Source organism: Ipomoea nil, unplaced genomic scaffold, assembly GCF_001879475.1.
Source record: "Ipomoea nil cultivar Tokyo-kokei standard unplaced genomic scaffold, Asagao_1.1 scaffold3199, whole genome shotgun sequence".
Taxonomy (NCBI): Eukaryota; Viridiplantae; Streptophyta; class Magnoliopsida; order Solanales; family Convolvulaceae; genus Ipomoea; species Ipomoea nil.
The window spans coordinates 345,946-372,388 of NW_017619627.1; the positions used below are offsets into that span (position 1 = coordinate 345,946).

A 26,443-nucleotide genomic window follows, 5' to 3' on the forward strand; every position below is an offset into this window, starting at 1 on the left:
GAAGAAGAACTAAAAACCTTTCAAGACGCTATGTGCTCGGTAGATTCCACATTGTGGAAAGAAGTTGTTAAAAGTGAATTAGACTATATACAGTCAAATCACACATGGGAATTGGTTAATCTACCAAAGGGCTGTAAACCTATTGGTTGTACATGGATCTTTAAAAGGAAATTAAGACCAGATGGTTCGATTGAAAGGTTCAAGGCCAGGCTAGTGGCCAAAGACTACACTCAAAGATTCGGTGAGGACTAATTTTATACATACTCAACAGTAACAAAGATAGCAACCATTTGTGTTCTATTTGCTTTGGCATCTTCACACAGGTTGACAGTTCACCAAATAGATGTAAAAACCGCATTTCTCAATGGTGAACTAGACGAAGAAATCTATATGGAGCAACCTCCCGGATGCGTGGATCCAGGTCAAGAAGGGAAAATATGCAGACTCAAAAGATCTCTATATGGCTTGAAACAAGCTCCTAAGCAGTGGTATGAGAAATTTCATAAAACCTTATTAGATTTGAGTTATACAACTAACCGGTCAGATGCCTGCTTATATACTAATGAGATAAAGTCTAGCATTGTGATTATATGTCTTTATGTAGATGATATGTTAATCTTTATCTCTAATGTCGAGGCTATAAAAGATACTAAAAGAACTCTATGTGACAATTTTGACATGAAAGATCTAGGGGAAGCCGATGTAATACTTGGGATAAAAGTCACAAAAACTGAGAGAGGTTACCTTTTATCTCAAAGTCATTATACGGAGAAACTTCTGAAGAAGTTTGCAAGTTATGAGGTAACTCCGGCCAAGACTCCTTTCGATCCTAGTGTAAAATTGTCAAAAAACGTAGAGGCTAGTGTGTCACAAGAAGAATATGCAAAAATAATCAGAAGTCTGATGTTTCTCATGAACTATACTAGACCCGACATTGCATACGCAGTGAACAAACTCAGTCGCTACACACACAACCCTAGTGCTCCACATTGGGATGCACTGAAACGGGTACTATGATATCTAAGAGGCACAGTGGACTGGGGCCTTGATTACAAAGGGTCTCCAGCCGTGCTAGAAAGGTATTGTGATGCGAATTGAGTAAACGACAGCGATGATGCAAGCTCAACTAGTGGATATGTATTCACTATGTGTGGAGTCAACCAAACAATCGTGCATTGCCAGATCAACTATGGAAGCTGGCAAGCCAAGAAGCAGAGTGGCTAAGAAACCTACTGGCAGACGTGCCATTGTGGGGGTGTCCAGCACTTGTTGTTCCTATACATTGTGATTAGCAAAGTGCCATCTGTGTTGCGCAAAATAGTGTCTATAATGGCAAAAGAAGACACATAAGAGTCAGGCATGAGTCTGTATGACAGTTGATACTAAATGGGATAATCACAATGGAGTTTGTGAGATCTGAAAAGAATATTGCAGATCCTTTCACAAAATGTCTAAATCGGAAGACCATCCTTGATACTTCAAGGAAGATGAGTTTGAAACCCAATGAGGTAAGAAATTCGTGATGGACCACCTATGTGGGCAAACGAAATCACGGAAAGACTTACACCAAAGGACTGTTGAGAACAGTGCCAAATCTGTAGCCTACTATGGGTGGTTTATGTTGAGATAGACTTGACAGATTAAAAGTCTATATAGAGATAGACTGAACAGGAAATTTTATAGAGTTAATGAGTGCAATTAAGTTCAAAACTCGACTAACTAATGAGTTCAAGATCCAATCCACTACGTGTTAGTTCAAGTATCATACACTGATATTGAAATTCTATCTCAGAATAAAAATATCAAATGAATTATGAATCCAAGTAAAAATCTATTATTAATTGTATAGTTTGTGTTGCAGTAACGCATTCTTTCAATTTCTACCAGAAAAAAAAAAAAAAAAAAAAAAAAAAAAAACGCATTCTTTAAATTGCAATTAATTATATCAAATAATCTTCTTCAATTCTAATCGCAATTTAGTTACCCATAAGGCCATAACCCCAATTTAAATTTCAACTGATATTATATTACAGCTAGCATAAAGTAGAATAAACAATTAATAAATTAATAAAGTCAACAACCACTATGTGGGACGGCCCGTGTAAAACGTTCGTAAGACTTCATTTCAATTTTAGGCAAATTATGATGTGCATCCGTATGCATCATGCAAAAACGACATCGTTTTGCATCAAAACGCGCGTTCTACTTAACAAAAAATCAGTTTCGATTACCAACAACATCATTATGTTATTCATTTTTTACTTTTTTAGTTCATTCATTCTAGATTTTTAGTTATGAAATTCTGAATGTATAGTTATACAATTCTGAATGTATAGTTATGCAATTCTGGATGTGTAGTTATGAAGTTATGGATGTGTAGTTATGTAATTCTGGATTTATAGTTATGAAGTTATGGATGTGTAGTTATACAATTCTGGATGTATAGTTATGAAGTTATGAATGTATATTTATGCAATTCTGGATTTATAGTTATGAATTATGGATGTGATGAAATTATGGATGTGTAGCTATGCAATTCTGAATTTTTTTAATTTTTTTTTTTTAAAGTTAGACGTCAAAACGACGTCGTTTTTGCATTCGGATGCACCATGTATGGTACATACAGATGCACAACATAACGATTTTCAATTTTATTGGTCAGGTTACGAAGACAATATACTCAAGTTCTCCCATTTATTGTCTGTCTCATATATTAGATAAACTTAGTCTTCTGAGATATTTTTTTGGTAGAAGGAAGGGGCCTAAGGCCCTAAGATATTAATAATGTGTTAATCACACCTATGTGATTATCCTTGAAGAAAGGAAAATACTACATGTACTATCATATTTTACTCTCAACTTTTATTCTTACCCATAAAATCTTGATGTAAACACTTATATTAGGTGGTCTAATGGTATCCGGGTTGGACTTCCATTTGGAAAATTGTGAGTTCGAGCCTCAGGTGTATATTACATTGTGAGGAGTTCAAAAACATTAAAGGGGCGTTTGGTTCACAAAATGTTAGATTTCTTTGTTTGGAAAGTAACATAACCTAAACCAAACGCCCCCTAAGAGTTGGGGGGCGTTTGGTTCACAAAATGTAATGTTAGATTTCTGTGTTTGGAAAGTAACATAACCTGAACCAAACGCCCCCTAAGAGTTGGTAGAAAAAACATTTTGAAGGGCAGGGGCTGCTCTACAAGTAGGGTTCACGGGTGGGAGAAGGGTGGAAAGTAACATAACCTGAACCAAACGCCCCCTAAGAGTTGGTAGAAAGAAGGGTGGAAAGTAACATAACCTGAACCAAACGCCCCCTAAGAGTTGGTAGAAAGAAGGGTGGAAAGTAACATAACCTGAACCAAACGCCCCCTAAGAGTTGGTAGAAAGAACATTTTGAAGGGCAGGGGCTGCTCTACAGGTAGGGTTCGGTGGTTCACGGGTGGGAGAAGGGAGAAAGGGTTTGGGAATTTGGGGAAAATTGGTTCACGGGTGGGAGAAGGGAGAAAGGGTTTGGGAATTTGGGGAAAATTGGGAAGGAAAAATCTACAAAAGTCCTAAAATTAAAAAGTCTACAAATACCGCCGTTTGACTTTTAAAGACTCAAGTTCATAAAAGTCTTTAAAATTCTATGAAAGTCATGATTAAATACATTCCCATAAATGTCTTTTCCAAACACTTTAACTTAATCAATTACGGAGCAACTTATTAGTCAATCATTATGGTCCGCACAACTGTGTGAATTGTACTATCAAATAATGTACATTTAGTACATACATAATATACTTTAGTATATATTAAAAATATACATTATTTGAGTATTGAAAGTTCATTATTTCGTTTATTTTAATATACAAATAATGTAATTTTTTAATATATTAAAAAAGATACATTTTGTTATGGTTCGCATAGCACTGTGTAAACCATGATCTACCCAATATATAATTTGGCCTTATTAGTTAGGTGTGTCGATCATTGACGAAAAGTAATTAATAAACAAGAATGTCATTACTCATTACTGAAAGACAAAGGAGATTACATAATGAGCTCGGTACTAGTATCTCACTCACTGCACCCCTCTGGAGCCACACTTATTTTCCCCATCTGTTTACACACTATACATGCATAACTTCGCACTTTGCAAGCTAGAGTAGTGAAGTAGTAGTTGACAAGTTTAGACGTCCCAACTATTTGGAATTGTTAGCGTTAGTCGAGGATGATTTTGGAGTGAAAAGCTGTTCCATTTCTTCCAAAGACTTGCCCTTAGTCTCGGGACAGAAGACGAAAAAGAAGAGCCAAGCCATGACCGAAATCCCAGCAAACATGTAAAAAGCTCCTCCAATTGTGATGGCGTTGGAGATTGTCAAGAAAGTCATGGAAACCATTGCATTCATCAACCTATTCACCGCCACCCCAATGGAGGCTCCTTGGGCCCTGAGTTTCATCGGGAAAATCTCGGCACTGTACACCCAGGTGATCGGTCCAAGGCCAATGTTAAAGGACATGACAAAAGTGTAAGTGGTTATGATACTTAGTACCAATGCCCAAACGATCCTTTCGCCAGGGTGTTGGTGGACTATAGTGAGGAAAGTCCCGAGTCCAAACAGTGAGATAACCATTCCACCCACGCTGGTTAAGAGGAGCTTTCTTCTGCCCACTCTATCCACCAAGAAAGTTGCGGTGACCACGAAAATGAACTTGGTGAGACCGACTCCGACGGTGAAGAGGATCTGTTTTCTTTTATCCTCGATTCCGGCTGCCTCCACGATCCTGTGGCTGTAGAGGACGACGGCCTCGATCCCGGTGGCGTGTTCGAAGAAATGAATCCCGACGGCCGCCATCAGCATCCACCGCACCGTCGGGGTGGGCTTGATTAGCAGCTCACGCCACACGCCTTTGCCTTGAGTGGCTGTCTCGATCTTCACAACGTCGTCTTTGCACTTGTCGTCGATTCCGGCGATTCGTTTCATGTCCGACAACCGAGCATCCGCTTCCTCCGCGCCGTTGGAAACCTTGTACATGATTTTCGTGGCTTCCCCGAGTCGGCCCTGCAAGATCAGCCACCGCGGCGACTCGGGCATTTTCAGGACTCCGATGGCTAAGAATAACGACGGGATTGCGGGAATCCCCAGCATCACTCTCCACCCCAGCTTTAGAGGCAGTCCGGAGAAGATGTAGTTGGAGAGATATCCCAGCAATATCCCTATGCTTATCCCAAGCTCCGGGAGGCCCGTGAGGAAGCCACGCGTGGACGGAGACGACAATTCCGCGGAGTAAACCGGGCCGATCATCAGCGCGAAGCCGACGCCGATTCCCGCCGTGCATCTTCCCGCTATCAACATGCCGTAGTTGGGGCCGTAGCCCATCAGAACTGAGCCCATCAAAAAGATGACGGCGGCCAGAACGATGGTGTAACGCCGCCCAATAGCATCGGAGGTTCTTCCCGCACAAAGCGACCCAACCAAAGCGCAGAGGTTAAGTATTCCGGCCAGGATCTCCGTTTTCCCGTCGCCGATGTGGAACTCGTCCTTCACATAGATCATTGCTCCACTCATCACACCAGTGTCTGTAAGTCCAAATTAAACAAAGAAACTTAGCAGAAATTAAAAGGTCTTATGAAATTATTAAAGAAAAAAATACTAAAATAGAAATTAACAAGTTAGAAACATAAAATTTTAACATATTTATTTAAAATTATATATTCCTACAAACACCCAGCAACACAATAACAACTATTGTCTTGGTTTGAGCCAATTAAATTAAAACAATCCATTTACCTTCCGACCTGTTCCTTTAATTTGTTGGCTAAGTCATAAGGTGGGATTTAGTGATCAGACAGTTTTTCGTCATTAAAAAAAAAAACAAATTAGATAAAGTTAAAAGAGTAAACGATGGATTCACCATAGCCGAAGATGATTGATATCATGGAAGCAACCAGGGAACAACCCAGGGCATATTTGTTGAGCCCTCCATGGCCTTCTCCTACACCTTTCTCCATTGGATCCAATACAATCAATTCAAGGAACCTCCCTTTGACTTATTAGTTTCTCTGATCTTCCTATAATCTGATGGAAATCAAGAAAACTAGTGTTACCCTTCTCAATCCGAAACCATGCTATATATATATACACAAATACAGTTGGATACAGAAGACAAAATCTATTGCAAAAGACAAAACTGCAAATTTTTCTGCATGCACAGCACCTGTGGAACCCACACGCTCTCAAGTGGATATTACACAAATCCGAGCTGTTAAGATACTTTTTCACCAGATTTACCTCAACACTTAGAATGGGTGTGAAGCATTATATACTACTTCCGTTCATATATAGAAAATTAAGGGGATAAAAACGACGTAAAATTCTTGGGATCAGAGAAGGAAAGTAGATTTTCTGGATAAGAGGAGTCCAAGTCAATTGAATGGAGCAAAATTTGCTGACTTGGTCATTATGTGTCAATGCACTGCAGTTTCTATGTTTAATTTGTTGACAAAATTCACAATTACTCTTATTACTTATTAGTCATAACCGTCTACCTCCGGATCTTTTCGGATAATCCCACCCCACCAAAAAATAAAAAATAAAAAATTACATTCCAAATTTATTTCATATTTTTTGTTGAGTGATGAAAGAAACTTATCATCAATATCCGGGAGAGTATGCACGGAGTAAATCTTGTTGATCTTATTTGGCAAAGAATTACATAGAAGATATATGCTTTAGATAAACTCATCTTATGATTTTAGCTGGCAAAGGACCACATTATCGTTGGGAATCAAACTTGTAATATTATGATTACTAAATTAATAATCTTGGTTAAGATGCCCCCTATTTCAAACAATTTTTTTCCTAACTTATGAATTGACCGATATTATCCAAAGTTAAAATAAATGTGTATGTAATAAATCGCATACAAATGGGAATGCTAATTACAGTAATATATTAATGTTTGGACATGGTTACGGAGATCATGACTCATTATTTTATTATTATTTTTTAAATAAATATTATCGACTCTATTATAAGATAGTATCTATTTAATATATATTTTTAATGAATTAGTTTCATTTTTGGTCCTAGATTTATAGGTGCCAGTCCACTTTTAGTTATTTTTATCCGAACATCCACATTTGGTTTTAGTATTATTGTGACATGACCATTTTTTGTCCTCTATCAACAAAACAGTTTTAACGCGGTTAAATACAAATGCATTTTGCTCTTCAATTACAGTTTTTTTTTTTAAATATAAACATAAAAATATAGCAGGGTCAACTCACTTTGTATAAAAATGAGACATTTTAACGATTTTGTTGACGGGAGACCAAAAATGATCATGCTACAATAATACTATGACTAAATGTAAATGTTATGATAAAAAAAGAACTAAAAGTGAATTACCACTTATAAATCTAGGATAAAAAATAAAATTAACTCTTTTTCTAATTGTTATAACTCAAAAATTTAATACCTCACCATCAAGATTTTAATTCTGTAATTTCCCATCAAAGATAATCACAAAAGTGTCATGACACATTAGGACATCCCCACAGGAACTTTTACTTGGATTTTAGAATAGTAAAATTTAGATCTTGAGTTTTTAACAAATGTGGTGGGTGAATTTTAACTTGCATTTTTCTCCTGTTATTGTAGTATTTTTGTGAGCCCCTCAATGGGTGAGAAAAGGGAAAACGCAAATGATTTCTCCCTCATGACAGATTTTGGTAGATTTTGGCCAATTTTGGCAAATTTTATTTTTCTTTTTTTCCTTTTTCCTTTTTCTTTTTCTCTATTTTTTATTTCTTCTCATTTTCACTTTCCTAATTACACCTACAAAAACTCTTCAAAAACTACACCAAAATTTTCACTATTAAAGATGCCCTTATTAATATGTCAGAAGACTAAGTTTATCCAATATATGAGACGGACAATAAATGGAAAAACTTGAGTATATTGTTCTCGTGATCTGACCAATAAAATTACAATAAAGTCTTATGAACGTTTTACACGGGCCGTCCCACATAGTGGCTGTTTACTTAATCAATTTATTAATTGTTTATTCTACTTTATGCTAGCTGCAATATCAGTTGAAATTTAAATTGGAGTCAAGGGCAACTAAATTGCGATTAGAATTAAAGAAGATTAATTGATATAATTAACTGCAATTAAAAGAATGCGTTTTTTTTTTTTGGATAGAAATTAAAAGAATGCGTTACGGCAACACAAACTATACAATTAATAACAGACTTTACTTGGATTCATAATTCATTTGATATTTTTATTTTCGGATAGGGCTGTGCATAACTTAGCCGACTTGAAAACCCGCCCGGCCCGAAGTTCAAAACATGCCATTCGACCAGCCATATTCGAACTGCAAGCCAATACGATGCCCCATAAGGGATCCGGGTGGGGTAGGATATTTTCAATTCCGACCCGTCCAATATCTGAAATATATTAGGGTTAGGTTTGATATGATGTGATACGGCGTCGTTTTAGCCAAGTATGTATATATATATATATATATATATATATATATATATATATGGGGAAGGGTTCATGTGCGGGTATAGCTTCTCGTGCGGTTGTGCGGTTAGATTTGAGTCGTTGATCAAATCTAGATCAACGGCTCAAATCAATGAAAATTTAAAAACGCGCGTCTGGAAGAAAGCCACGCACCTTTAAGTGTTATATCTTAAGCACAAACTCACGCACATTACGTACAAAACCCACACACATTAAGCACAATCTCACGCACATTAAGCACAAAACCCACGCATTTAAGTATTAACTCACAGACCTTAAATTTCAACAACTACTGATATTAAGCACAAACTCACGCACATTAAATAAAAAAACTCATGCACATTAAGCACAATCTCACACACATTAAGCACAAAATCCACACACTTTAAGTATTAACTCACAGACTTTAAGTTTCAACAATTACTGACATTAATCATTAACCTCACACACATTAAGCACAAACCCTACGCAAATTAAGCACAAACTCGACTCACATTCAGAACAAATTTCACGCACCTTAAACACAAAAGCCCACACTTTAAGTTTTACCAACTACTCACATTAAGCACAACCCAACGCACATTAAGCACAAAACTCACGCACCTTATGCACAAGCTAGACTCACGCATCTTATATACAAAACTCACGCACATTAATTACATAACCGCTCACATTAATTTTGACCTAGATTCAAAAATTACAAAATTGCCACCTACTGCGTTTTTTTTTTTTTTTAATTTTGGTAATCCTGGACGTTGATTTAAGCGAGATGAATGGCCCGATTAAACCGCACAATCGCACCTGAACACTCTAACTACACCAGAACCTAATTATATATATATATATATATTATTGAAGAAGAAGAAGAAGTTAAGAAAATATATGGTAGATGCATGTGCATGGTAAAAATAATGGAAAAGATAACGGAAGTTATAACGGTAGGGTGTGTTTGTCTAAAATATTGTGTAGTACAACTCTTATAGCATAATGCATTAAAAAAATGTAACGGAAAAATGTACATAAATGAAGAATATAATCTTCATTCACACTTATTAGTTCTTAGATTAGAATTCACACTAATTAGTTTTAGATAATTTAAATGACACATGATTGATCGGGAGATGATCGATTTAATAGCACTTACTTTGTCCATGGGTGGAAAGAGCCATGCTTATCTTAAGAGTAAATACTCAAAATGGTCCCTCGACTATAGTTAAATTCACAAATTGGTCTTCGACTTTCAATTTCAACCAATTAAGTTCTTAACTTTATAATTTTGACACGATTTGGTCCTCCATCTATTTGACCGTTTGCTGACCATGATCGACGATCTCCAGAAGAACCTTCAGCTCTCGTCGGAGCACGTGGAGGCCTCCAGGATGACGTTGCACTGGTTCGGAAACAGGCCGTCTTCTCGCTCTGGTACGAACTCAACTACATTGAATCCAAAGGGAGGATGAAGAAAGGCGACCGAATTTGGTAGATTGCTTTCGACAGTGGATTCAAATGCAACAGTGCGGTCTGAAAATGCAACTGGAACCTTAAAAAATCGACTATGGACCATGAAATTACATATATATCCTCAAAAATCACAGTCAACAAACGGTCAAATAGACAGATGACCAAATTGTGTTAAAATTACAAAGTTAAGGACTTATTGGTTGAAATTGAAAGTCGATGACTAATTCGTGAATTTAGCTATAATCGAGGGACATTTTAGGTATTTACTCTTATTTTAATTTAGAGGCCCGCATGGGCGAGAAACAAGTCGTTTAACAAAGTTTTTACCCAATTATATTCAAGTATTGATATAATTGGATAAAAGTTAACCCAATTAGAATGTATGTACGCTTTTGTAGACATGTTGGAGTAGTAATCCATTATAAGGTGCACAATGAAAAATAAAATAATTTGCTTATAAGAAGATAGATTCAATTCCATTGTTAATTAGTAATTATCATCTTTCACTTTAATTATGACTTTACTATTGACGGTCCATATGGATAATGTACACTTTATTCCATATATTATATCCTAAAAATACATTATAATTCCATCATTACTTCATTACCAACTCGGCAAAAAGCGCACGGGCAAATTATGTTGTGTATCTGTGTGCACCATGCATTGTGCATACGGATGCAAAAACGACGTCGTTTATTAAAAATGTGCGTCCCACTTAAAAAAAAAAGTCAGTTTCGATTCCCGGCAACAGTATTTTGTTGTGCATAATTTGAACTATATATCCAGAATCAATAAACTAAAAATCCAGAATCAATGAACTAAAAATCCAGAATCTATGAACTAAAAATACAGAATGAATGAACTAAAAATATAGGATGAATGAATTAAAAATCCATAATGAATGAACTAAATATCCATAATGAATGAACTAAATATCCAGCATGAATGAAAAAAAAATAGTTTCGATTTACGTCTAAATATCCAGAATCAATGAACTAAAAATCCAGAATCAATGAACTAAAAATCCAGAATCTATGAACTAAAAATCCAGAATGAATGAACAACATAATGTTGTTGATGAGAATCGAAACTGAATTTTTTTTAAAGTGAAACACGCATTTTTAATCAAAACGACGTCGTTTTTGCATCCGTATGCACCATGCATGGTGCACGCAGATGCACAACATAACGATCCAAGGGCACGTTAATGGTTTGAAATAAAGGCAATTAGCCATCATAACCAACGAAGAAATACTCCCTTAAAAAAATAAAAAGTAAATAACACATTTTTCCAATACAACCTATACGTCAAAGTTGAATGGAAAATGACGAAATAGTTGGAAAATTGTTTATTCGTTTGGCCATCACATATTGACGGCCCCATTGTTAAAAAAATCATTAGGCACTCCTTAATTAGGCGCTCAGAATGCCTAGCATTTAAGTATCTGTGTATTTTTTATTTTTTTTTATTTTTTATTTTTTTATTTTTTTATTTTTTTATTTTTTTAAGACTTGATAATTATAAACTATTTAATACTTTAATAGTTAATACTAAAATACTAAAATATTAAATATTAACCTTAAAAACATCTAGAGTTTGAACAATTTAGAATTATTTTGCTAAAAACGATATCGTTTTGCATGGTATTAAATAACTCATTTGAAAAGAAGAGAACAATAGTTAATCAGTCGACTAGGCGACCTAGTCGGTGCCTAGTTAGACCGCCTAGGAGGCCTAGTCGACTAGATGTCTAGAGCACCGATTTTTATGATACGCTAGGCGGTTAGCCAACGCCTAGCGCCTAGGCGCCAATTAATCGATGTCTAGGCGGGAAATTATTGAGCATCAATAGAGTTAATTAGGGACCCAAGTTGATCAAATAGTCAATTTAGTGATTATAATATTTTAAATTTGATTATAAATAATCTAAATTAATTTATCTTTTTATAATATTTTACCGACTAAAGTTATAAGGCGAACTTTACTTAAAACTTGTATTTAAATAAATTCCTATATTATTCTCACGTCGATTTGTTAGGTAGCAGTATTTGAGTTTTTATTAATTATTTCAATAACTTACTCTCCTAAAGTAAACAATGGAATTAATATTTTGAAGCCATTATTTTTTACAATTTTTTTTATTAATTATTTCAATAACTTACTCTCCTAAAGTAAAAGTGGAATTAATATTTTAAAGCAATTATTCTTTACAAAATTTAAAATTGATTTATTTTCATTTGGGAAAATGGCACTTTTTCTCCTTAAGTTATATACTTATAGCACTTTTTTTTCCTAAATTATTTAAGTGGCTCTTTTTCTCTCTGAAATGTTAAATTGACACATTTGCCCTTAAAATAAATATTTAAAGTAAATATTTCATTTATTTTTATTCTCCAACAAATTATTACTATAAGTTGGTTCAAACCAAACAGATACTATAGCAACCAAACCAAAATATTTCAATTACAATTTATAATCAAAACGCGATATTTAGAGTTTATTAAAATCGTGGACCGGAATGACCGGTTCATGTTCCGAACTGAAAAAATAAAATACATTTATTGTTGAATTTAGACTATTTTAAAATAAAAAATAAAATTTTAAAATAAAGACGGTTCAAAATCGCGAACTGGATCCGGAATCGCCGGTTCACGGTTCATGATCCAGTTTTTTTTATTCTTAAATTTAATAAATTGAAATTCAAATATTGAGTTCTAGATCTGAATCATAACTGAAAACTTTTAATTCGATTGCTATAGTGTCTGGTTCAGTTCAAACCGAACCGTGGTAATCGCTACATATACGCAATAATTTGTTGAAGAAGTAAAATAAATAAAATGTTACTTTAACAGTGGAAATATCAATTTAATATATTAGGGGAAAAAACCACCACTTTTAAAATAATTGAGGGGTTAATATGCTTACATAAATAATTGAGGGAAAAAAAGTGCTATAAGTATATAACTTAGGAGGAAAAAGTGTCCATTTTCCCTTTTCATTTTGTTTCTCGAACCAGTTGACGGGTAAGTCAAATACTACTATACTAGGCTACTAGCAGCCGGGTGGTGGATACTGGCTAGTGGGTTGTGCCGCACAACCAAGAAATGGAACATAATTGATTAGCTTTATTATATAGAGTAGTCAACATCGATAGGCAATACTGGATGCTATTTTCAGAGTATATCATTCCTAGTTAGGGGTCTTAACCAACAGAGTTTTCGATAAATTACTCGTTTTTGTGTTTGGTAAACATTCGTTTATATTCGTTTATTAAGATAAATGAATATTAACAAACAAAATTTAGAGCTCGATTTATAAACGAACAGTCTGAACAGTTGTAAACTCGTTTGCTAAGAGATCGTGAACAAGTTCGTTTGTGTTCATTTAATATTTGTTTGTATTCTTTTTGTAGTTGTGTTATTTGTTTGATTATTTTTTGTGAACATATATTATTGTTTGTTCACGAACGAATTGTGATCGTGAACATGTTCATATGTTAGGTTATTAAGCAATCACAAACGTGTTTATGAACGTGAACGAACATGTTCACAAATATTAATGAACATGTTCATGAACGTGCTTGTTAACAAACATGTTCACGAACGTGTTCGTTAATGTTATGTTATTAAACAATCACAAAGGTGTTTATGAACGTGAGCGAACATGTTCACAAATATTAATGAACATGCTTTCTAACAAACATGTTCGTGAACGTGTTCGCGAACGTTAACAACTACTGATGAACGCTTAACAAACGAACACGAACATGATTTTCAAAAATCTTAACAAACGAACACGAACACTTTACTCCAAAAATCTTAACAAACGAACACGAACAATCTCTGTTCGTTTATGTTCGATTTGTTAAAAATTCTATTCATAATCAGGGCAGATCCAGAAACTTTCTTTAATAAAACAAAAAAAAAATGAAATACTCAGAGGTAAGTCATAAATATTGTTAACTAGAGATTAAAAAAAACATTAAAACGCGAAACAAAAATATAGTTCAAATAGAAATTACATTATAAATCCATCATCTCACTATTAATATTTAAAAGAAAACCCCAATATTGTTACATATAAAGAGTCCAATTAAAATTAAAAATTAATCTCATAAATCACAATTATAATCTCACTTTTTGAAATTTAAAAGAAAACCGCAATATTGTTACATATAAATTAAATAATCCAATTAGAATTAAATATTAATCTCATAAATCACAATTATAATCTCACTTTTCAAAAAAAAAAAGTAAAATTATAATTGTGATTTACGAGATTAATTTTTAATTCTAATTGTATTCTTTATATGTAACAACGTTGAGATTTTCTTTTAATATTCAAAAAGGTCAAAAAATAAAATGTAGATAATCAATGCCCTTACAGATTTGAACCTAAAAATACTTCACAGTTCACACACTAACACAAATCTAACTATCTAAGTTAACACATCCTTTGGTTCAACTTTTATACATCTAGTATTTAAATACGTTTAGTCTATATATATATATATATATATATATATATATATATATAAAGGGGATGGGGTGAGGAAGGGGGCAGCTGCTCCCTGTTCATAATTATATATTCTGCTATATATATTTATTTTCTTTTTGATTCTATATATATATATATATATATATATATATATATATATATATATATATATATATATATATATATTATCAATATGCAAGTCATTAACGATTTGAAAGTGTGTTAATGTTAAGACTTTATTAGTGTTAGGGTAAGTTTGGTGTGAGATCATCTCATATGAGCGTGTAGTATTATTTAATTAAAATATAATACTAATAGTTTTTATGAGTTGATTGAATAATATAATATAATACTTATGGGGTACATGTTGAATAATTGTCTAAAAATTAAGCAATGTTGCAAAAATTCCGCCTAGGCACCAATTAATCGACGCATAGTGATCGCCTAGTGTATCACCGTATATAATCGGTGGTCTAGGTAGATGGCCGGTTAGGCGTTGACCGCCTAGGCCTCCTATGCCAGCTTCTTAAGCACTGACTAGGTTGCCTAGTCGACCGATTAGCTATTGTTCCATTCGTTTTTAATGGGTTATTTCACTCAAAACAACATCATTTTGAATGAAATAACCCAAAATTGTTTAAACTTTAGATGTTTGTTAGATTAATATTTAATATTTTAATATTAACTATTAAAGTATTAAATAGTTTATAATTATCAAGTCTTAAATTTTCTTTTTTAAAAAAACAATTTTTTAAAAAATAAAAAATACACGGGCGCCTAGGCGCTGATTAATCACCACCTAGACGGTCTAGGCACTAGGCGCCTCCCGAACACCTAGCGATTTTTTAACCATGGAATTAAGTGATAATTATTCCAACAAATCTTATATGAAAATTTCTTTAAACAATGCGTGCTACTGTACTCTAATTATAAAGTTTAAATTCATATGGAACTGTCTATTGACGACTTTTTTAATTTGAATACTCAATTATAAATAATCTAAACTAATTTATTTTATTGTAGTAATTTTTTTTATTAAGGTCACAAGAGTGTACATTTAAATAATTGTTATACATTTTTTTGTAAATCAAAGTTACAATAGTTGGTCTACTTTTTGGTGCTTTTGTACAATGCCTGTAGCAATTGCAGGTTCATATTTCAAGGACATCAAATAATAATAGGATAACTCTAGTAAATTAGTTACATCGTTAATTACTTTCAAAAAAAAAAAGTTACATCGTTAATTTGTAATTAACAAAGTATTCCTTTATTTATTAGTTGAGATCACAAAAGATTTCACTCAAAGCCCATTTTAAATAGTATTTACGGTGTACTTTCTCTTAAATCAAATACACCAAACAACATAGAGTTGCCGCCTGCAGCCTTTAAAATGTAGGTCATGCTTAGGTACAAATTTGGTTACATGTATCCGACATATATTCCATATTATAGTTTACAGATTTCTCTTTTATCATACCCAAATTCCAACACGATATATATCAGGTATATGGCGGTAGGGGATACAAAAGATTTCCTTTCAGATCAGCGGAATACTCGAGCAGCTCGACAGCCAATGTCGGCGGGTTTAAAATTTTCAAAGATTATGTTAACGTTGACATATATGGGTAGGCAATTTATATCCTACACCACGGCGTACATTGCATTATACGCCCAGATATAAAATAACGTCGTTTTAATTAATTTTTTTTTTGAAATTTTCCGCCCCAGTGAATGGCAGTAGGTTTTTCTTTAAAAAAAAAAAATCGCTGTTCAAGAATGTACATAATGTTATACTTGAATACACATAATGTTATACATGAATACACATAATGTTATAACAAAATATACATACTCTTTTTAAAAGATAATACACATAATCTAACATAATACATAATAAACATAAATTTTTAACATAATACACATCAACTCTTAACATAATACACACAAATTTTCTGATTCGGATATACATAATTGTATAAAAACAATGTACATAATTGTATAAAAAATACACATAACTGTATGAACCAATACACATAACGTTGTGAACGAATACACATAACGTTGTGAACGAATACACATAATCTTAGTAACTTCCTACCGCGCCTCCCAACACGACCCCAAAACGACGTCGTTTTGGGAGGCGCGCGGCGCACAGTGCTATGTGCGCCGTGGTGTAGGATATAACGATTGATATGGGTAACTGAATCGCCATGCTACCCAAAGTTGACCAAAGAAAGAGGTGTGAGATAAGACAGCCACCCAGACACCTCAAATGGACGTGTATGGGTTAATTTTAAAACATTTGTATCATTTGCCGTTATAATCAAGTGTTTATCATTACACCATAATAAATAATGTAATTATATTTTTTATCAGCTTCTGTTCAATAATCATCACGTCAACCTATATAAACAATTTTCTTAAATATTCTTTTCTTCCCTAATCTCCTCCAATTACCTAAATAACTTTATATTTCCTAAATCACCTCTACATTTCAAAATATTCCACTCTAACATATAAATATCCGATTACCATAAACATATTAGTTACCAAATGTAATACTATTCTTCTACTATAAAAGACAATAGCCAAGAACAAAGAAGGGGGGCTAGGGGGAGAGATCGAAATTGTACATGTATAAAACTACCTACAAAAATAATAAATTTTAACTTGAAACAGTCGAAAAAGACCTGTAATTTTCACCATTTAATTTTCACTTTAAAATTATTGTGCCTATTTACTTTTTCCAATTTACTTATATTCTGCTCCCTTATATTTTCAGTTATGTTGGCTCGCCAACTAACTATCCCATTTGACTATTGATTGTTTGGGACTGATGACTTACCAAGATTTATATAGTTTAATTTGTTATTTTTTCCTTATTTTCCTCTATTGATTCCCAAAAAAAAAAAAAAAAAAAATGAAGCTTATTATATTGTCAATTGTGTAGGTAGTTATGTTGACATAAATTATGGGAATACTACAAAATATCAGTATTATTGTTAGCATGAAAGATTAATGTTTTATACCGTCACCTACAAAAATATTATTATTATATTTGAATTATTTTGTATTAGATAATTACGTCAACTCTTTAATAATTTATAATGCGACCGATTAATTCACAAATATTTAATGAAATTAAGAATTTTTCCTTTTTAATATTTATAGATCATGTCAAGGATTGAATGTTATGTAACGTAGTTCATCGTTTGAGTTGTCCCAATTACTGCACAAATTGAGTTTAACTTATTGCTATTTACTGCAAAGGATTAAAGGATGCATGGTGGTAAAATAATAAGACAAGTTTTACATAAAAATTACTCCGTAAATCGATAAATTCACAAACCTTGTTTTGTTAAGTCAAGTCAAACTCTACTCTTTATGAGTTTGTGTGTACATGAGAATGTGCTTTGAGTGTTTGATATAATTCAATTAATTCCACAATAGATTAATATATGAATGACACATAAACTTGAGTGGTTCTCCCACTTATTGGATTGGTTTTTCCTGGACAAATCTTTTGTGTAGACAATATGATGTCAACATTTTGAGTCGATCAGTTAACACCTCGTACTTTTTTTTTCTTTTTTTTTTTTTTTTGTTTTAATAAGGAAGGGGATACCCTACATATACACACTATTTGCCTCAACTGCGGTTCGAACCTTACACCTCCCACTTAGGGGAGCAACCCGATACCAGTGGACTACAATCCACCCGATACACCTCTTACTTGATTATTGTTTTGATTATTCTCAACAAGAGTCATTGATCAAATACATAATAACAATTAGTTAAATACATGAAATCATACTATCCCCATTAGTAAAGATTGAAGCATGTACTCTCATGAAGAAAAATGCTATTATCCCCATCTAGGGGAGGGCAAATTATTCTGTGAATCCAGGTCCACCTTGTAAGGTAGACTCGGGTTTAAAAATACATAATTTACACACTAAATGTTTATAATCTTACATACTAAATGTTCACAATTTACATACTGAATGTTTAGAATTCTAAACATTCAGTATGTAAATTGTGTATTTTAGACCTGGATTCACATTACAAGGTGAACTTGGGTCCATGGTATAGCTGTTGCTATGGGAGAACGTGGGCCGTCTTGCAGGCCGATGATGAGTTTACAAAATGCAAGATTTTAGTGTAGGCTAATACAAGATTTTGGGCGCAAGATTTGAGTGTAGTCTAACGGACCCAAACATCAAATCGGAGAGCGGATTTTCAAAAAACTAGCCTCGTTACGTTGCAGTGACCAAACACACTTAGCTTGTTGTAAAGTAGTAAAGTGGATAACCTTAGTCAAACCAACAACGTCAAAAAGCAAGGCAAAGTGGCATTAATGACTATTATTCTGTTCCCTGCTGGCTTAGGATCCTCTCTATAACTCTATTATGTTGATTACTTATATTGACTTCGAAGGCCTGTTCAAGCCCCCAAGAATCGAATCAAGATCACCTTCCTACGGAGTAAAAAATGGTCTGGCAAAGAATCAATCTGTGTACGCCAGATACGCTTTGGATAAAAAGTCACTTTTCTTTTTTTTTTTTTTTATGCATTTTTGTTTCTCCGTGAATGAATGACTTGACTGTCTGTAAAAGTTAATGCATGCCCGCCCGGTAAACTTTTAAACTTGTCCTTTTTAATCTCCATAAACTTATAACTTGTCCTTGTATCGAAGCGTTACTAATTCCGGATCCACCAGTCTAATTTCGGTTTATTGCTGATTACACGAGAGTTGATCCAAGAAGAATTGTCATTTGTAAGAATCGAACCTAGGTTATTCTTCGGATCGTCCCTATAAAAAAATTCATTTGTCATTTGAACTACTCCTTTAGATTATAGTTTCCATTGATATTCATGACTTGTAAATATAAGATATCCAAAAGATACAAAGCAATACATCATTCTTCTTCGTTCTCGAGTTCTCTACTATTTTCATAATTTTTTGAGGTATTATGTTTGTCTCTCCTTTAGTTGCTAGACCATAAAATCACCATTTTATTTTTATCACATCATTGATGAGAAACACGTAAGAAAAGTATTACTTTATACATCACATTTTTCGTTTAATTATATACAAATTACAATGATCTTTTAAGGTGGCTCCACTACAAGTTACATGCTAGGCTAAATGTACGACAAATACACATGCTTTTGTACTAAAAATGTTATATGCTTTTCTATATATTGTTTGTATTGAGATAGTTCCAAATTGAGAATATTACAATGTTTCCTTGTGTGAGTTGAAGATATCCTCAATTCCTCATATAAATGATGACAAATCAGACAAACCTAAGTAATTTTTGCTCAATTATGCAGGTACTCATATATCTTAAAGGTATTAAATATTTATTCATACATGTGGTAAACTAGATGCACAAATAAATACAACACGAATAAAATTACAATGCAGCTATCAAACTCTTTTATGAAGAAAAAAATATCAGTCCAATCTATCTAACTGAAGTACTAGCTTACACTAGCACATATAATAAAAATAAACATTGATCTTAGTTGAATCTGCAACACATGGTTGTCTCATGTGTAGTTTGTGGGCTATTATACAAGAGTGAAATTTATCTAATGTAAACTATCTGGTAGTGAATGCAAATTTATTTATATATTTACTTATTTGTATTGATGTCATTTAAATAAATTATACAACATAGCCCAAAATATAACATCAAAGAACTAAAAATATTAATGTTATATCCCAACAATTTCAACTAAACACACAAATTTTAATTTATGTTCCCATAATCCCTCAATACTCTCAATAGTTCTATGGACTAAGGAATCCCTACAGGGCGTTTGGTTGGAAGGGGGAAATTACGTGGGAAAGAAATTGTAATTTCATGGGAGATGAATTACTGGGAATAAAATGATAATTTAAATTCCAGTATTTGGTTTACAGGAATAGAATTACTCTGAATTTCAATTCCAATGTTTGGTATACATGGGAATTGAAAGGGAATAATAAGTAGTATAAAGTCTAAAATGCCAATTGTTGTTGTGGTATTAATTTTAGGTTAAAAAAAAATGAGGGATAATTTTGTTTCATCACTAGCTTTTTTTCTTCTTAAAATCCCATGAATCAAAATCTCAGGGGGACATGGGATTTTAATTCCATGAAAATGGGAGAATTACAATTCCATGGAATTGCAATTCCTTCCAACCAAACTAAGAAATTTTATGACCTTTGAAATTAGGTGGGAAGGGAATTTAAATTCCCTCCAACCAAACGCCCTGTAAAGGGTTGTGTATATGTATATGGAGACATATATATGGATTTACTCATTAAGAGAGGATTAATACTACATATAATTATAAACTCTACTATATTTTTACTCAAATGTTTATGTGGCATGTTGTGATTCATCCAGAAAAAAGAGTTACAGTTTTTATTACTTTTCTATCATTTATCAATAAAATCACGATACATGACGAGAGTTTTACTTTATAATAGTCTCATTTTACTTATGGGAGGCTTGGATTTACAAACCTTTAAATACCTCATAGGCTCATAGTGTATATATCTGATGGAACTATTTGATCCTGAATGTGTAGTGTATGGATCAATAAGTTCACATAAATAATAAAGGTAAAAGGGTAAGATAAAATAAATGTAGCAATTATTAGCAAATTATAAAATAAATGTAGCAATTATTCGCAAATTAATGCTTGATTATTCTAAATAATGTTGTGTGATAAGAGCGAACATAATTTTGTAATGCTAAGCCATAATTTATACAAAGAGGAATGCCGCCCAACAACCCCTTAAAATCGTGGTGGGCAAGGAGACCATGTTACGACCCACCACTCAGGCCCGAAGACGGGCTTTGGAGAAGGATGCATCCCGAGGCCGGCCCTGGAGACCCTTGCCCACTGCTCGGGGTCTGGTCCTTCTGCTTGAAGCATCCTTCCCTCTTAGCCCCCGAGTCATGAGGTCTCAGATCGTGGACTCTTGGGCCCCCGTCGAGGACTCTAGCTCTTTGAATTCTCGAGTTAAAAACTCCTTAAAGCATGTCATTTTAATATCCCTCAATATATTTAAAAAATCTTTTAATTTCAAGTTCAAACATCCTATTTTATGGACATAAAATAACTTATTTTATCTCTAGAAATCCCCAAACTGCACGGCCTACGCAAAGAGGGAAACTTTTGGACGCTCCTTCGTAGTGCTCTATATATAAAGCTATACACTATCTCTCATTATCTCATAACAGTTTTACACTTTCATGTCATTTTGACTGCAGCCGCTGTGAACAATGGCAAAGCCCTTCAAGCTTCGAATATCCAGAGTCATCACTTCCCTACAATCTTGCAATTCCAAGGACACTTCCACTCTCCCAGAAGATCCCGTCCCTTCATTCCTCAGACAATCCTCATCACCCAACAACTCCACCAAACTCATCACCGCCGTTGATTTCCCCGTCACTGCACCCTCTAACACCCACCGCTCTTCCTCCGCCCTCAGACGCCACGTTTCATCCGCCCTTATATCCGTCGGCTGCGGGTTGACCTCCCGCAATTCCGGCGGTAGATCACGGCCGCAGCAGGAGTTCAAGTGGCGGAAAGAGGAGAACTGGCACGTGGTTGCGAATATTTACGACGAAACGAAACCGCGTCAGAAAATCTATAGCTCCTCCGTCTCCGGCGACGACAACGACGAGGTTTTGGCCTTGCCTCCGCCGCCGCCTCCACCGTCCACGGCGGAGAGAAAGAAACGCCGGGGTAGAAAAAAGAAATCAGCGGCGGCGGCGGCGGCGCTTCGAAGAATCAGCACCTCATCTGCCGACGAAAGCGGGCTGTTTAGCAACGACGAGGGAGAGACCGAAACTCTAGTCTCAAGCCTCTCGACCGATTCGTCCTTCGAGTTCAACCCAAAAACGGATCACAACAATAGGATCATCAGGAGGAGAAGCAAACGAAGGCCCAAGAAACGCGCCGCGAAACGCGGAACAACACCAACGACCAGAAGGCCGTCGGTGTCGTCGTCGGAGGGCGAGGTGCCGGCGAGGCTGTCGGTGTTCAAGAAGCTTATCCCATGCAGCGTCGACGGGAAAGTGAAGGAGAGCTTCGCCGTCGTGAAGAAATCGCGCGACCCTCACGAGGACTTCAAGAGGTCGATGATGGAGATGATTACGGAGAAGCAAATGTTCGAGAAGGATGATTTGGAGCAGCTGTTGCAGTGCTTTCTGTCTTTGAATGCGAGGCAGTACCACGGGATTATCGTCGGCGCTTTCTCGGAGATTTGGGCGGAATTGTTCTTTGCTGCTAATAACGTTAGTTCCAGTCCTAGAATGTCTGCCTTTGGCCGACGTAGTACGCCGTCATGTTCCTAGCTTAGAAGAAGCAAGCCTGTATGTAAATTAAAGCTACATCCATGGCGATATCATCATTTCGATGTACGGTTCTACCAACAAGAATTTGACTATTCTAGGATTATATTCGAGCTAGTTATTATGTTTGTTGTAATAATTAATTAGGAGCGAGTTTAACTATATATGTAGTAATTTTTTCTTTTTCACCTAACCCTCCATAGTGTCAAGCTTATCTACCGATTTGTCCTCCGTTTTCATCCTACAACTCAAATTGACTATCATTCTACCGCTCAAATTAATAGGGAGAATGAAATTGGATAAAATTTTTAAGGTTAAATACTTAATTTGGTAAGAATGATAGTCAATGATCAAATTAATAATTTCACAATAGTCAACAGACTAAATCGATCATTAGCTCTTTATTATTTCTACCACGGTAATACTAATCTGATTTCGATTCAACCCTCCTAAAATTTGACTTTCCATTAATTAAAGCATGCATGAAGAAAAAAGTATATGTTTAATTAGTGGTAATGTCTCGTATTAATGTTAGCTAATTGAACAACATGTTTTATATATAGAAGGGCTCAATTAATTTGTTGTCATCTCGAGTTTTCAACCAACCTAAGGTGTGATTGAGTAGAAGGGACCAATCTATCTTTAGCCAAATGTCAAGAGTTATTCGATTTTTGGCTTTGAGTATGAAGCAGTTTTAAAAAAATCTCGAGTTTTCATCCAATTTATATCTTCGACCCGTTATTAGACTTGTGTGCTAACGCCTTATTGTCACGAATCCCATAATATCATTGATTTTTTTTTATAAAGATAATAATTATATCCAAAGTAGTTTTTCAATTATCTCATAATTTTCAATCTGGTCTTCAACTATTAATGTATCCAAAATAGTTCATCAATCATGCAAAAATTTACTCAATTTAATCTTCAATATAAGCAACGAAAGACTAAAATGAGTAAAATTTTGCATAATTAAGGAACAAACCATTTTGTATAACTTAATAATTTATGACCATTTTACAAATTTTGACATATTTAGAGATCATTTTTGGTATAAACTCTTTTCTTTTCACTTGATAATTTACGAGCACTAGCCGGGCCGATAGAACACGTTAAAAGCATTTCTAAAACAAAAAGGACTACATGGAGTCCTATTTCTTATTCTCAACTCTCACTCCCTTTTACAAATATTTGATGTATAGTAGACACATTTTTCTAAGACCTACATAAAAATATTCCATCATTATTTGTGATGTTATGGAGTAAAATAGAATAGAATTTAGAGTTACATGAGAACTCTTTCAAAATTACACTTATAGCTTTTATTTAAATCTAACATAGTCCAACTCTCCAAATGAGAATACCATGATGGAGATGTGTATATCAGATCAATTATATATCCAAGTTGATGTATAGATGGAGGGGCTAATAATCTCAGTTGTGAGTGCCTGATCTTGATTCTTGACCAATTGTACGCAGATGGATGTGACATTTCGGCGGAGTAGAGTACAGTGCGATTGGAGACCTAACCTAAACGTGCGTGAGCGAAGCGAGCCAAAACCCACACAAACACGCAACCACGCACAATCCAGATAAGGCTAGCTGGCTAGTGGCTATCTACACCGCCACTCTGTTCTGCATGCATGCATGCTAGCTAGGCTGCAGTTAAGCCCAGCGTTTACGTGCCGTACCGTCGCGAGGGGGATTGAAACCGGGAACGGAATATATATGATATTAATGGCGAGGAGGCGAGGTGACGTGAGGTTCCGCGATAAACAGGGAACGAACATGTTGATTAATGTGCGTAATGATTTTGGAAGACCAACATAATTATGATGACGACCACCTTAATCTTTTATCAACGACAACACTGCATCATTATATTACCGGCCGTTTCCCTCGTCGCACATGAGCGAGAATTATTCGGCTCGGTCCACTTGCTTGCCTGTTTTCCCCTTCTTTATTATCACTCCATTGATGGTGACTCGCTTCCTAGCTAGGTTTGTTTAATTTGGTCCATGGAGTTATTTGTTTTATTTTTATTTTTATTTTTTAAAAATAATATACTTGCTTTATCCATAACCTACCACAAAAGTAAAATTTGTGTCTCCGGACCCCTTCATAGACCCTATAGTGAAGGGTAAATCGATGTTACTTAATTATTCAACACTATAACTATGTCGTCTGTCCGAGCTCAATTATGTGTTATTAGGTATAATTTATTAGGTTATTACTCCCTCTGTCTCATTTTATGTGTATGGTTTAGTTGATGTGGTTCGATTGTAATTATATATATTTAATTTAATTTTTTATAATATTAAATTTAGTATTAATATACAAATTTTATATATTTAGAAATTACACTAAAAATACTATTAAACACGAACCAAAAAATTAAAATATTTAAAATAATAAACAAATAATAAAGAATTAATTTGATCAATAAATAATAATATGATATGTAAAATGGGATAGAATGAGTACTATTTAAAAACCAGTTGAATTATTTGTTTGGGGCAATGGTTTTACACTTTTCACCCGCAATGATGGACTTACGTTTGTTTGCTATTCATGATTTATTGTTAATAAATCAAAGTTTAAAATATGTTTATATATGCAATCAATAGCTAGCATATATACTTGTTTTTTTTTTTTTTTTTTTTTTTTTTTTTTTTTTGTGTTTCCTTTTTGGTAGTATAGTCTATCCTAGGCTCCTAGCCTGCCCATATAGAATGCAGAACGAAGGCTAGCTAGCTACCTTATCCACGGCAGATAGATGTTTATATGCATGGCCTCTAGCTACCTAAAGTCTTCACAAAACCCTATAATTATGCCAATTGAACCCAATTAATATTTGAGAATGTACCTTTGATAAACTCTGCATTATAACATTAGTCAATAAATGATTATAAATTAATTCATTTAAATTGCCCATAATTTAAATTAAAAAAAGTCAATAAATTATTTCAATTGACTTAACTATCTTGGTTGGGACTATTTTTAGAATAGTAAATTTGTATGAGTCCTCATATCCCGTCACAATAATGAAAAAAAATAAGGGTGTGTTTGGTTGGTGGGTTTTGTCCATAGAAATGAGTATGAAAGTGATTGTTGTTGTTTGGTTGATAGGTTTTTAGAACAATACTATGAGTTTCGAATACCCCATCAATTGAAAAACACATACTCAAATACAATAAGGGGGCGTTTGGTTCACGGAATCTTGGATTACCCCAGGTAATAGGATTACCTCCTAGAAGGTAATGTGAGATTTTGAGAATGTAAGATTACCTTGTGTGTTTGGTTTGGATGGTGTAATATAATATTACCTTGTTTGGTTCAGAGTTATATTTTAGGTTATATGAATCAATTTACAATAATGCCCTCAATAATATATATATATATATATATATATATATATATATATATATATATATATATTATGTGTGTGTATTTATTTATTTATATCTATGAATGTATATCAAAATTTAAATATTAAAAAAAAACTAAATATATAAATATACACATATGTATATTTGATTATATAAACATATATTAATTTCATTATATTACTATTATTATTATTATTATTATTATTATTATTATTATT

General features: G+C 34.0%; 2 protein-coding genes across 5 annotated transcripts; one reads left to right on the forward strand and one right to left on the reverse strand.

Annotated features, from left to right (window-relative positions):
* Positions 1-4,031: 4,031 nt before the first annotated feature.
* On the reverse strand, positions 4,032-6,217 carry LOC109168395 (probable polyol transporter 6). 2 transcript variants are annotated; one of them, XM_019317408.1, is made up of 3 exons: positions 6,203-6,217; positions 5,900-6,063; positions 4,032-5,564 (listed from the first exon to the last, which is right to left on the reverse strand). In XM_019317408.1, the coding sequence occupies exons 2-3, from the start codon at positions 5,994-5,996 to the stop codon at positions 4,186-4,188; spliced, it is 1,476 nt and encodes a 491-aa protein (XP_019172953.1). In that variant the 5' UTR covers positions 5,997-6,063; positions 6,203-6,217; the 3' UTR covers positions 4,032-4,185. The 2 variants fall into 2 exon arrangements, with proteins under 2 accessions (XP_019172953.1, XP_019172952.1); XM_019317407.1 differs by lacking the exon at positions 6,203-6,217 and having other exon boundaries at positions 5,900-6,069.
* A 15,475-nt stretch (positions 6,218-21,692) lies between these two features.
* Positions 21,693-23,027, forward strand: LOC109168404 (transcription repressor OFP7-like). 3 transcript variants are annotated; one of them, XM_019317429.1, is made up of 2 exons: positions 21,693-22,036; positions 22,157-23,027. In XM_019317429.1, the coding sequence occupies exons 1-2, from the start codon at positions 21,766-21,768 to the stop codon at positions 22,840-22,842; spliced, it is 957 nt and encodes a 318-aa protein (XP_019172974.1). In that variant the 5' UTR covers positions 21,693-21,765; the 3' UTR covers positions 22,843-23,027. The 3 variants fall into 3 exon arrangements, with proteins under 3 accessions (XP_019172974.1, XP_019172973.1, XP_019172971.1); XM_019317428.1 differs by having other exon boundaries at positions 21,693-22,029; positions 22,150-23,027; XM_019317426.1 differs by having other exon boundaries at positions 21,693-23,027.
* The last annotated feature ends 3,416 nt before the right edge of the window (positions 23,028-26,443 follow it).

Bases quoted from the DNA above. Each gene is read 5' to 3' on its own strand.
- LOC109168395 (XM_019317408.1), bottom strand. From the start codon at position 5,996: ATGGAGAAAGGTGTAGGAGAAGGCCATGGAGGGCTCAACAAATATGCC. The intron at 5,565-5,899 runs GTGAATCCATCG...TTGGACTTACAG, and splicing joins ATCAATCATCTTCGGCTATG to ACACTGGTGTGATGAGTGGA.
- LOC109168404 (XM_019317426.1), top strand. From the start codon at position 21,766: ATGGCAAAGCCCTTCAAGCTTCGAATATCCAGAGTCATCACTTCCCTA.